The following is a 14,308-nucleotide window of genomic DNA, read 5'->3' as shown; positions in this document are numbered from 1 at the left end:
TCATTACAACGCGCTCCCGCGGGAGAGACCGCGCCGGGTTTTTAAGCACACTTTTCGCTTTCTTCCTGCCTCTTGCTCATCTCATCTGCCTTGCCGCTCCTTCTCTTCTGCGTTTACATTAGCGGAAGTCCTCATCTGAGAGAATGACTGAGCACCACCACCCACCACCCTCCTCCTCCCAGAGCTTGGAAATTGTTTTACAGTGCCAATTAAAGTAGGTATGTTGAGTTTTTTCCAGAGTATGTATTATTCAGAGTGTATTATTTGTTGCGCTCAAAAAAGAAGAAAAAAAATCCCTCACTAAAATAGGACTAGCAGAGTAAGTTCCACTTACTTGCAATAAAAACTACACCAAAGGTTTGGAAATATAGTCAACATAAGGAAAATGAGGGAGCTTATTTATGGTGCCCTGAAGTCCTACTGAATAATAGAAGCCTCCACATATAACCACATTTTAAACTTTGTTTCTTTGCACCCTTGTGCAAACACTGTGTCTGACTGGGAATTTATTTTAGAAGGCAGAAAATAAAGAAATCTGTAAAGTTTGAGTCCAAAATGTTTTACCTCAGTAAAATATTAATTTAAAACCACAGCGGGGGGAAGCAGTTTGTCTGTAGGTTACACTAGTGAGGAAAGAAAAGCTGGAACATATAACCAAAGGCTTTTATTTGCAATTTTAAGAAACCCATATAAAGTAATAAAAATATGAACAAAATACACAAAATAAAAAAATCGCAGCAGGGATGTCTGACAAAAGTGGACCCTGCGTCAGAGCGGGAAGCTCTGAAGGTCGCAGGGAAACCCTGAGGTTCCTCTGATCGTTCAGCTCTAGATCATTGGCGAGTCACAGAGCGTGCAGGGCGCCTGCAGTATCTTCTTTATCCACTCTGGATCTGTGGGGAGAGAAAACAAGTTGTGTTTGTACTGAAGGTTTCTAAATATGAAATGATTCTAAAGTATATAGCCACAACAAAACATTTATGTAACAAACACCTGTGCTCCAGAGCCCGAGAGCCATTATTTTTACTCATAGATGAAGCCAGCAATGTTACTTCTGAAAACGTTTTAATACTGTCAAAGCCAACGCAATTTAAAAACCAAATATAAAAGAAGGTAAAATCTGTCAGATGTTTTGAGACAGGTGCTGGGATGATGTTGATTCTGACAGATGCCAGAGCTGCACAGACCTGTCAGTCTGCAGCCCAGATAGGCTGGAATGACCAGACGAGTCGTGCCCCAGGTGCTCAACACTGATAAAGACCTGAGATGCATGTTGCAGCCAGATGAAGCCCATTCTCAAACACGGGGAAGAGGACAATGTTTTTCTCTCCCAACTTTTCACTCCCACTGCAGGAGCCACTATGCTGATTACTGACACTAGACCCGTTGTTAAAGTGCCACATAAAATCATGATAAATGGCTTTTCAGTATGTAATCATAATGAATGTATGCTATTGGCATAAGGATGGATCTGATTGTACTGATGTTGCACTGATATGATGATGCATTCACTGAATACAGCACAAAAACTCTGGTTCTGGCCTTATTCTAAAAAAGACAGTACCGCTGCTGGGCTGTTTATATACCTAATGAAAATTAATATTTCACTAATATACCTGCTTATATGCAGCCTTAAATACTGATACTGATGTGCTGCAATCAAATACAGAGTAAATGTGTCAGAAAACATGTCAAAAATACGTGTTTTAACCCCCCCCCAAATCAGATCAAATCAGTCAGGTTGGATCCACAGAGTTAAATGGCCTAACACATGTGATCGGACGGTGCATTTGCATGCACTTTAGTAACCTGGTTGGTGTAGTGCAGACTGTGGATGGCATTATGTCAAACACAAGGATGTACGTATCATTATGTGTAATGTATTGTTCTTTCCCATCTTCCTGCCAGATACATTCCTTGTCTGAAGTCTTTCTCATGCACATGCTCAGATGTAAAAAGCCAATTTGAATCCTGCTTACGCAATCTTTCCTTTGTGCATTTGCCCAAATGGCATGACTGAAATTGGGCTACACCAGTGGTTCTCAAATGGTGTGCCACAGCACACTGGTGTGCCAAGATGCCAATCCAAGTGTGCCGTGGGATTTTCTGATAACCACACATCATTATTCAATATTCAACTAGACCTATACAAAAAGTTATGAATTAATTTTTTAATGACTGTATCAGTGTGTTGTGTGCACCAATTTCCTACTAAAGAGGCAAACTCTAGCTAAAAAATGTAATTTAATTTAATTTAAAAAAAACCTTCACACGGGACCTATTTGTCGCCTTTCGTGCTTGGGAATTACCAGTGTGTGACACATCTAAAGCCCTGATTGGCAGCCAGTGTGAGGGATGATAACATTTAAAAGGAGAAAGCTGTGAGCACGACAATGGATTGATTTATTCTACAGAGCAAATTACAACAAAGCACCAGCAAAGACGACCTACCACCGAAAGAAAAGAGGAAAAAAACCTGTCAGTAGACAGTATCACGAAAGCTACCGGTCTTATTTTTTCTTATTTTTATTGTCTTATGTCGTGATAAGAATGATTACACACATTATAGAAGCAACTGTGCACAGATATAAATACAGGTGTGACTGTGGGCACAAAAAGTTTGAAAACCACTGGGCTACACACTTGTTTTAAGTACATGTTTGGTTTTGTCAAATACAATTAAAATTCTCATAAATTTCTAAAGTTGCATTTTACTTTCAACTGCCTTTAAGAGTGCAACCGAACTTAAAACGTTGAGACATTCAGAGCAAGACTACAATTGTAAAACATGGGAATAAACACCTCAACCAAAAAACGGACCAATGATTCAACTCTTAGCTTTTTTTTAATAAATTTTTTTTTAATGTTCAAAAAACCTTCTTTTTCAACACTGTTTGTGCTGAAACACCTGTATTGACCCCGCTTTGTTTTCGGGCCTGTCTCTCTAAGTGCCGCTCCTGAAAAATCCCAGTCTGCTCTGATTGGTCGTTTATGGGTTTTCCTTTCTTAATGTCTCTGCACTGTCACTGCAGCCAGGGAATGACTGTAATGGAGTACTTTTCACTTTTCTCCCATAAAAAAATCCACCATGAAAAGCTTCTAAACCAAAATCTTCACAACCAGACATGCATCCATCAGGATTAAGATCTGAAATCGGGGCGAAATTAACATTGGCAACCAAGTTTACATGTTTCCCTGACGTTAGCACGTACCTAAATGTAGCAGTGTAGGCTACATAATGTAAACTCTTGTAAGTAGCAGGCCTTCAGGAAATGACCATATAAAAAAATATGTCACGAGCTGATGTCACTTTGTCTCAAAAGTAGAAATAAAAGTTGAAAACAGAATATTTAGAATGGTCTGACGTGGTTTTTGCTCACAGGAATTACTTCTACATGTTTACCTCATTATCTGAAACTTTGGCCATGTTTAATATGAACATCTGACACTGCATCACTTAACATTAGATACATGACAGAAAATAAGGAAAAGCATAATAGATCCCATTTAAGGAGACAGCCATGATTGTAAATCAGCCCCAAAAAAGACACAATAATTCTAAATTCATCAGCTAAATTCTACAATCATTCATGTGTTTCAGATATGAAGTTTTTGACCAACTCCAAATCCGAAATGTCAAGCGACGATCTGAGCAGCAGAGCGGGATGAAGGCCGACGTTGTAGGTGACAGGAGGAGATGGCTGATCGAGAGAGTGACTGTGAAATGGAGGTGGAGAGAGATGGAAAGTGGCGCTTACCCTCAGGCTCTGGCAGTCTGGCGATGGTATCCAGCAGGAGGCAACGTCTGAACGTCAGCGTCTGGCAGGCCTGGTATGACAACACACACCTGGAGGAGAGCGAGAGAAAGGCATTAGAGAGCTGGCTGGCAGGGACAGAGACATGCACATATACACACACACACACACACACACACACACACACACACGCACAAAAGTAGAGCAGGAACAGCACTGAGGTACAACTGACGGGCACAGATTTCCCTCTCAGTGCCCACCAGAGGCACCACGATCCAGCTAGTGAGAAGGCAGGAGAGATGTTTGACAGACGATATTTATGAGAAGACGAGAGTGGTGCATGGGTAAATATCACAAGGTGGGAGGCTTGATTACGGCTCTGTGAAGATAAATAAACCGTCAAAAGAAGGCATTTGGCATTAAGATTCAATTCATGTCCCGTCAGGCGCGTTGACGCTAAAGCTAATAAAAAACATCTTTAGTGGATTTGATTTGAACTCGAGAATGATCTTCATACCTGAGCCACATGTGACCGTTTTTACAGATTGCTTGTTTGTGGTCCGAGAAGGGCAACACCTCCTGACACAGGCTGCAGCGCTCCAAGAACGTCTGCTTGTTCATCTTGTTCTTGATGTGGCCAATCAGGACCTGAGAAGGATGATACACACACACACACACACACAGAACCAGAGGGTGTCAGTGAAAGCAATTTAACTTGTGTTAATGGAAGCAGAGAGGACAGTGTGAATGAGAGTTAGTGCTAATCTCAAGAAGGCTAAAACACTTAATATCAGAGAGGACCAGCAGCATTAACTTCACAAAGTCTTGTCATAATCAGTCATGCACGTACACCTGATACATATAATACTATGTCATGAACAGACAGCAATACAAAACTAAAATAGCTGTAATATGAAGCCATTTAAAAATTAAAAATGCAATTGCTTCCTTGATAGAAAAAAAGACATGTTCAGTCTTTATTAATAAAAGTGAGAACCATGTAAGATATTTCATTAATTTTGTTAAAAACAAAAAAGCAATTAAACCAATAAAGTGGGTGAATTTTGCTGAACAGCAGCCACTGTTAAAACATATGCTAAATGGTTATCTATGAATTATTATCTAGCGTGCTAAATATCTGGACCTGTCGGGGACTTTGTCGGCAAGCTACAGTCAATGAGAGTGCAAGACAAGGGTTAGGGACAAATTTTTGCAGTGCTGCAGCGCTCTCCAAGGTGTGTGTGTGTGTTTGAGAGGGTACAAGAGAAAAAGTGACAGAGGAAGGAAAAAGATGGTGGACTATTGCACACGTTTCTGTAAGTTAAAAGTCTAATATCTTCCTCAGAACGCTGCTGTGATATTTTCCAGTAAGCAAACTGCCTTTCCCTCTATATACAGTGATTTGACCCTCGCTGATCTGCTTCAACAACAAATGCAGCACATTGAGGAACTAATGAGACTATTTCATGGGACCTATGAAGGGTAACTAATATATTTTCTGTTTTCCATGTTTTGTGTCTAAATGGCTAATGGATTAACATTTAAATTGGTCCAGTATTGAGAGAGAGCACTGCAGTCAGCAGTGGCAGCAATGTAACCTCTCTTGGCTGTTAATTTCCATCTACTAGAAGTGCTTGTTTTTGCCACCGACAGGCTCAGATTTTTATAACAAGTGTCTGACAACATTATGGTAAAATCCCGACAAAAGTAGATCTTTTTGTTATGAGAAATGCCCTTTTGTTTAACTCCAAAACAGCCTCAAAATTGCTATGGCAAAACCCACCAGACTCCATTTAAATAAACAGTAATTTTATCATTGTAAAACACACTTCATTCAAAGTTGACTGAAACAAAATAAAACCCACAAAAACAGTCTTGCTCTTTTCACTGCATCGACAGTCACCAACTCTGGTTTGGTTGAAATAAACCAAAGTATTCACAAAGAATACGCCAGTTAGATGCAATTATATGCTGGCTCCATACATGCTAATAACTAATAACTTAATTTAAACAAAGTCTGGTGGCAGTAGTTATTTGAGGGTGATTTGTGGTTAAACAAAAAGATCACAACATTGTTGTTTAAGAAGCTGCAGTGAATAGCGATGAGGTTAGACACTGAGTTTTACCTCTGAAGCTCTGTCATTAGTGTCTTTGGAGAGGTACTCCACCAGGCCACAGGTGGGTATGCTGGTGTTCTGAGCGATCCAGGTGTTGAGGTACACCACCCCCAGCACCTTCTTCATGTTTTCTCTCATCATGTGAGTCTCTACAGCATTGATCCAAGCCTGCACCTCCGCCATCTGCTCCTCCCGATTCTCCTCCTTCTCCTGTTTTACTCCACCGGGATCGCTTTCCACAGCATCTTCTCCGTCCTTTTCGTCCTCCTCATCCTCATCTCTCACATACACCTTGTTCTCGTCGTATGTGGGTTTCCAGCGGTGGTCTGTGGGAGGCATTTGTAGTGACTGGTAAAGTATACGCACCAAGAAGAGCTTGAATCGCCACAAGTATGGCGAGTCTACTTCCTGGATCTTTTGATCAAGCTCTTCCAGCAGCGCTGCAGGGATGGATTTGTTTTTCAGAATTTGCCACCTGACGAGATCGAGCAGGTCGGACATTTTGTACAAGTTCTGTGTGGGGGACTTGAGCAGCAGTGCTGCTGCTGTTTCTGGCGTTTTCAGGGTCACAAAGTGAACCTGGTAAGTCCTGTTAATCGGATGATAGCCGCCAACTATACCTTGTGTGCTAGCAAGCGCAATGTACGCTCCATTGCGGCTAACAGCGATCCCGTGTATCCTCCTCCCCGTTAGGTTTTCAGGTCGCAACATGTCCTCTTGTTTGAAAATCAAAGTGTTCTCTGTAAATGTTGGAGTCAGCTTTTTTATCCACCCGTCTACAGAACATGTGTACACTGCAACGCCATGTTGACTGACCGCTACTGAGACCACAGGGAGCGAGTGCAGCCCAGCCACATGAGAGTTGTGTACGTTCAGTCCAGCTGGTGAAATCATGAGCAGGCACCAAAAGACGTAGCAGCCACGTGAGGCCACGATGAGGCTGCAGCTGGACTTCTGGATCGGATGGATCATTGGGACACATTTGAGGTTTTCGACTGCGATCTCGTCACACTCCTTCCAGAGGATGACGGGGTGTCGGAGGGTGAAGTAGCCCTTCACTCCAGACAGGCTGACCGGCATTATTTTGACAGGTCCCACCTCACTGCCAACAATCAGGCCACTCATCCGCCGATCTGAGCTTTCATACTCCCACCACGCCAAGTCACTGGGTCGAGTCACACCCGACTCAACGATGTCATAAAACGAAACATCTGCTGCATTTAAAAAGGGCAACACAAACTTCCACAAAACAAGGTCACCGTTTTCCATTAAGACAGCAAGAAGCACCATCTCCATGTCTTTGCATGTGTTGTTTGGCTGAACCTGTTTGATCGTGTAAACGCTCGACCACTCCATTCTCAGAGGAGTCTGCATACGGAAGCGCCGCTGCAGCTCGTCAAAGTCCAGCAGGTTTGCCTGCGGAGGCTTGTTGTCTTTTTTGGAGTAGCCTCGCTCCTTTAGCCTCTCGCTGTACTTTTTGGTGAGACTGACCAGCATGTTCCACTCGAGACGCTTGTGGCTGTTATGAATGGTGAGTCTGTGGTCAAGTGTTAGGCATGCGAGCAGACAGCGCCCGCTTGAGTCACAGCCTAACGGCGACCAGCTGGCATATTTTATTCCTTTGTGCAGTCCTAGCGACGGGTTCATCACTCTGTCGGCTAGAAAAAGTTGCCTCACTGTGGGGTCTGGATGTGTTGAGAACTTCTCTGTGGCTTGAGCGAGCTCTGCTGCTGGTCCCACCTTAAAAGTGAAAAAACACAAATGAAAACAATATTTAAGATTAAAGGTCAGGTCACCTCAGCAAACATCCACACTACATATGAAACAATGGCCGTCATGCAGGAAGCGACATACAAATAAATTTCCTTTTTACTTTTTATATAGTTTGTTCTTGTTTTGTTAGTACCCACTGATTTACAGGATTAACCATTATGTTTTCTTATTTTTGCCATTTTCTTAGATTAAGAGAAAATTTTACAAGTGGCTGAGAGAAAAAAATGACTATAAGGATAAAAATGCATGAATGTCACACAATAAAATTTTGATTATTATCTGTTTTAATTGTATTGATTGGACTATAAAAGCCCAGTATTTTTTTTTGTTTAGATTTTCATGTCAAACCATTTTCTTTAGATTTTACTGTTGTTGTCACTGTTACCCCTTTTCTAAAAACATGGAACAGGTTTCATTCTGGTTCCTCCACCAAATTTTGAACTATTCAAAAGTATTTTGACCCAAAATAAATTGGTTCAAAACCCAAAATGTTTGTTCCAAGCTGGAACCAAAAGACAGCAGGCTGTCCTTGACCTGAAGTACGAACTGTGACGACATCGGTGGGTGTGTCATATTCTATGGGTTGGAAAGAGGATGGAGAAGGCAACAATGGAGTCAAGTGAGAAATTGTTGACAAAAAAGAGCGGTAGTAGTCTCACTAACTGGTGGACCTTGCTTGTTTTTGGATAAAAACAAATATCAGTAAAACCAGATCAACAGCTCACATGTAATCAATGCATTCCAACATCTTGCTACTATTGTTTACTTCTGTTGTGCATTGTGCAAGGTCCTCTATTGATGACACATCCTTGAATGTTTCCGCTCAAAACTGGTGGAAATGCAGGCGGATTCCTGAACAGAACCGTCAGAGCTAATTTGCTGGAAAAGGGTTGTGTGTGTGTCCCTCAGCTGACATGGCATATACAATATAACAAATATTTTGCCATTGCTGTTTTTCTTAAATTTATCTGTAACACCAGTACTGATGCTCTAGAAAATCTGTTTTCCTTTAGTTTATTTAACAGTACATCGATTTCACTACTGCTGAAGTTCTTCTTACAGACATGTGGTTCAGCAGGACGCACAGGGTGACATTCACGTAATATAGTAGACAAGCCAGGTTAGCTCAATGTGCTAATGCAGGCTAACTATGCTAACGACAGATCGGAAATGTGCAACAATGGTTTGTGCCAACATTAGACATCAAACAAAAGACAGACTGTATCGTATCAAGTTACTGTAAGCTGTCACCACCTCTCAGAGTTATCTCTGAGTCTGAGAAGGCAAATGCTCTCTTCTTCTGGGAAGCTGCCTCACTCTCGCTCGATTTGGGTCTGCAGCTGCCTGTACCAGAGACATTCGCAGACTGAAAGGTCCCTTAAAGTACATTGTACACTGACTGGCCTAAAAAAAGCTTGACGTGAAGAATCTCAGTCGACTGAAGGGTCTTAAACTTGTGGTTCATATCTTCGACTTTCAGGGGGCAGCTCTAAAGAGAATGTTACTACATCCGGCCCAATATGTGCCATTTAAAATACTCTGAATCATACAGTATTTAAGAGCACCTTTTTAAAATACTGAGAAATGGCAAGCAATCTGAAAATGTCATACATGCAGTAGTTCAGATTTTACGACACCTGTCATGGAAAGACAGCCCACATATGGATGGGTGCTGCAGCAGTATCATCAGACAGATAGAACCTGGCCTCTCTGACTGCCATCATCCACTGCTCCCTGCTCAGGAGCCCTCCTATTTACAAGCAGTTAATCATATCTCCAAATGACAGCAGGAAAGCTACTTTGCTTGTCTGCCACTGCGCCTAGTGGATTATAAAATTCAGCTCCATCCAGTATTTTATCTGCCAAGTGGATTTTTGGAGTGGAGACGAACCTATAAACAATCATGTTTATACACCAGAGCAGCTGCGCAGAGACAGATTTACCACGGCAAAAATTGTTTCTCAGTTTCTCTTTTCATCAACATTTGTATTCCATCGCTTTAATTATCTTTCTTTCAGTTTAGTAAATAATGAAAATACAGAAACATCCACCGCTGCCAAACTAATAGCACACAAGTGAATAGTAGCTTGGCTGTGTTTCTGAGGCATGTTTACACAGGTTGCTTAACAAGTAGACAAATAGTAGTAACACTACTCCAATACACTCACAGATGTCATTTTGTAATCACCTATTTATTCTTTGAACACACTTTTGTTATTTAATAGCAGTGGTACAGTATTACCTTAAAGGGACAGTTCACCTCAAAATCAAAAACACATATTTTTCCTCATAGCTGTAGTGTTATTTATCAGGCTAGATTGTTTTAGTGTGGGTTGCCATGTGTTGGAGATATTGGCCCTAGAAAAAAATACATTTAAAGAACTCAACAGTAATGTCTCTTTTTAGAAATTTTGACCCGGTTACTCAAGATAATCACAGACCTTGTTGTGAGCAGTTTCATGACAGAACTGCTTTCTTTCTCATGAACTAAATCTGCCAGCAGTATCACCACGCAGAAGGAGAATTGCATCTACTGCTAGCTCACCAAGCACCACTGAGCTAGCTAAAGATACAGGTCAGCCAAGGAGGATGCCATCAATGTTTACATCTCCCACTGTCAACAGCACAAGCCTCTCATCCATGAGTAGATGCACACGATACGGTTGGCTGGTGTGTTCAGTACAAAGAAAATAGTTCCTACATGAAACTGCTCACAACAAGGTCTGTGGAGTAACCGGGTCAGTCCAAGGCACCCCACAAATAACACAGCTGCAATAAATAACACATGCATGCAGTTAATTAGTTAAAAAAAATTACAGACATAACAGCTGACATTTGAGACAGAAATGAACTTCTGTAGACAGCATTTTTTAAACCGTACTCATTATTGGGAGTTTGGTGCAAATAGTATGAAAAAAAAAAAAAATCTTCCATTTGATATTTTTACGTCTGGACATGCCAGCCATTAAAAAATGCAAATGTTTTGGGTTCTGGAGATGGTCAACTCAATACTTGTCCATAATAGCTGAAGATTAAAGTCCTCCCCTAGAAAATTATTTGCAAATTGTCACACGATGTTTGATCATAACTGTGCAGAATCACATATGTGCGCAGTTTGACGCTAAAAGGTTGTTTTCATATTTCAAATTTCTGGCTTTGGCACGTGTATTTACAAGGATGACGGCATAGTGGTGCAGTGGTTAGCATTGACACCTCGCAGCAAGAGGGTTCCTGGTTCAAACCCAGAGTGGGGAGTTTGAACCCTGGTGTGGGGGAGCCCTTCAGTGCAGTGTATACATGTTTTCCCTGTGTCAGCGTGGGTTTTCTCTGGGTACTCCAGTTTCCTCCCACAGTCCAAAGACATGCAGGTTAACTGGTGACTCTAAATTGACCGTAGGTGTGAATGGTTGTCTGTCTCTATGTGTCAGCCCTGTGATAATCTGGTGACCTGTCCAGAGTGTACCCCGCCTCTCACCCAATCAGCTGGGATAGGCTCCAGCCACCCCGCGACCCCCAACAGGGTAAGCGGTTACATTAAATGAATGAATGAATTGACAAGCATGACTTTGTGACGTCTCAACTACTGGAAGCCAAACGCGGTCCAGTGTGCAACTTACACAACTGTCATGTGGAAAGTTGAAGCCTCCACTACAATGATAATTAATTTTGAACTAGGTATGTTTTCAGCTTTTTGATTCTGCCTCATACTTGTTTTAGAAGCTTCAGTAATATATTTTAGGTTTTTGATTGTGTCAACATGACAGCTGACATCTCAGCAATACCTGTGCCCCTTGCAGCAATCAAAGATTTTACATCCCGGTAACATCATACTGACGACACAATTATATATACATTAAGGAAGAAACAATCATAATGTGAGTATGGTTTCCCGTATTCAGGAAGCATTCGTTGTATGTTTCTGTCATCTCTAACAGTCTAATACAGTCTTACTTTTACTACCTGCAAGACAACTGTGATTTTTTTCAAGGACTGGAGGTTCTTCTATTCATTCAGATGAACAGAGGACAGGTGTGGAAATTGAAAATTGGTGGCATTACCCTTTAACTGATCCTGCTCTGCAGCCTAGACAGAGAGGTAGTCCTGTGCTCAAAGCTCAGCAGCCGGCTGCAGCGGTTACTTCCTTATTGAAACATGTGGGCTACTCAGTAGTTATTATGGAAATCCAGTACACTGTCAGCTCCAGGCTGAACTACCAGACTCAGTGTTTACTTGTTTACTAGTTGTTGCGTTACAGTGCTCTCTGGCTCTATCTGTTTCCTTATTAAGGAGTAAACAGGTGACATAGGTGGATATTTACCCGTAGTTTTAGCGCTTCAGTCGGGACGGGGATGGAGGTCCTGTGTAGCGTCAGGTCCTGTTTGTTGCTGTGTACATCGCACACCAGCTCCATCACCGACATGGAGCTGGTGGTGCACACAGCCAGGCGGTGATCCTGCGACCAGGCGAGCGGCTGCAGCCCGCTGACCGGAGCCACGAGCGGGACGACGGGGTCCCGTTTAACCGGCACATCCTCCGGGCCGAAGAGCAGCCCATCCTCAGCTTCGGGCTCGGTCTTGATGACGACATTTCTGGGCAGTGGATGCGCTGGATCTGACGGACTGGCGGCCGCCATGTTTTCTATGTGGTGGAAGTGACGTCAGCGAGCGCGGGATGAGAGCAAGGAGGGACTTCCTCCGCGGAGTTAAATAGTGCACAGAGTATGATGTCAACAGCAATAAAGTTTATTTTTACACAGGCTACGTCCTCCTAAATGACCAAATAGTGGAATCAACACAGCTCTCAAACCCTTTAAACAAAATTTAGTTTTTATATTTATTTAATTTATCTTTATTGCAGGACTGTTGCATTAGACTACATTACTTTTAGCTAGCTTTTTGTCTAACTGGCAACTGATCTGTTGCCATACATGGATGGGATACTGAATGGGCACAGGGGCCCAAAGTGTCAGGGGGCCCCCTGGCCTACACTTGCAAAATGTTATTCAAACAAACCCTTACTGACCAACAGGAGAATCAAAATGACCACAAAACGATGACAGAGAGACTCAAAGTGACCAAAAAGACACAAATACACCTCACAACTTGACCTTTAAAGAAACACAAAATGACAACAAAGACATGCAAAGAAACTACTAAAGGGCACAAAACAACTACATAGAGACACAAAACGACACAAATATGTCCCTAAAAGATGCAAAAGCAGGCTACCTTGAAGAGATGCAAAACAACTACAAAGAGACATCAAATGACCAGGAAAAAGCATAGTTACACCTTAAAGAGCTACAAATTGACCTTTAAAGAAACACATAACGAACACAAAGACATGCAAAGGAACTACAAAGAGACACAAAATGATGACAGAGAGACTCAAAGTGACCAAAAAGACACAATTAAACCTCAAAGAAACACCACTTGACCTATAAAGAAACACAAAATGAAAACAAAGGAGCTACAAAGAGACACAAAACAGCCAAAAAAGACACAAATATACCTCGGAAGACACAACATTACTTCAAAGAGACAACAGGAACCTACAAAGAAATGCAAAGGACCTACAAATAGACACAAAAATAACTGCTGAAAGACACAAAATTATCTCAAAGAGGCAAAACTTCCCATCTTCCATCATATTTTGTGACATCATATTTTATTCTAAACAAGTCAGCTCACTGGCCTGATTCATAATGAGATTTTCCATTTAACTTAGAGCTTTAATTTACATTTTGCTGCTGGAAAGAGGTCTTAAAGGGACTTAAGTTAGAAACCATGACATGTCAATTTCATACCAGATCAATACATTTCATTAAACACACACACACATGGAGCTTTCAGTCACTGAGATCCACAGAATCTCTGCCAAGACTGTAAGAGCCCTGGGCTGAAACCATTAAGAAAATTGAAGACTAATCCTATCCTGTTCAACTGGAACTGGTTTAAACATCTTAAATGTTTAGCGCATGGGTCTATATCAAGACAACAAACATCATAGGCTCAGCCTCTATATTGAGCAATAAACAAGAAACATGCTGCCTGAGGGCAGACGTTCAGCTCATTTCCATGTGAGGAGCAGATAAACGTGTGCTGGACGGCTGCTTCTTCTGTTTCATGAGTAAAGAGATGTGTAGGTATGATACTGTGAAAATATAAAAGAGATTTATCATTTCTGTTTACAAGGTGATTGTTGCAGTTTTGTCATTTAACCCTCTGTAGCTATCAGGAAAAACTAGCATTGGATCAAATGTGAAAGATATTATCTCTGATCTCTGAAATGTCCTTTGAACTCTCCACTTCACTTGAGTGCCAATCAGTCTGACATTACCCCCCGACAGACTGTCAGCATGCATCTGAAGTAATCACAATCAATAGCCTTGCTCAGATATGTTAATGAGCGTTGTCATTGCCCATATGCACTGTGCATATTAGCAATTTATACATTTTCTATACTGGTTTTTAATGATGGTTTTGTCTCTTTGTTATTTCATTTGCATCACCTTTTTGTGAGCCACCAACAGGGATATAAAAACATGGACATAAGGGTAGACACACCCCCTTCAATATTAAGAACATTTCCTCCAATATAAAAACAAAAAAGTAGCAGAAGACTTTTATTTTGACAGAATCAAATACGTTTCCACCATAAATT

At 41.5% G+C, this 14,308-nt stretch overlaps 1 protein-coding gene across 1 annotated transcript; it reads right to left on the bottom strand.

Annotated features, from left to right (window-relative positions):
- Positions 1-652: 652 nt before the first annotated feature.
- gtf3c4 (general transcription factor IIIC, polypeptide 4) lies at positions 653-12,316 on the bottom strand. Its single transcript, XM_050053082.1, has 5 exons — positions 11,964-12,316; positions 5,882-7,612; positions 4,273-4,403; positions 3,759-3,847; positions 653-893 (listed from the first exon to the last, which is right to left on the bottom strand). The coding sequence occupies exons 1-5, from the start codon at positions 12,276-12,278 to the stop codon at positions 829-831; spliced, it is 2,331 nt and encodes a 776-aa protein (XP_049909039.1). The 5' UTR covers positions 12,279-12,316; the 3' UTR covers positions 653-828.
- Positions 12,317-14,308: the final 1,992 nt, after the last annotated feature.

This window comes from Epinephelus moara, chromosome 9 (assembly GCF_006386435.1).
Source record: "Epinephelus moara isolate mb chromosome 9, YSFRI_EMoa_1.0, whole genome shotgun sequence".
NCBI lineage: Eukaryota > Metazoa > Chordata > Actinopteri > Perciformes > Serranidae > Epinephelus > Epinephelus moara.
This window is presented reverse-complemented; position numbering and strand designations above follow the sequence as displayed.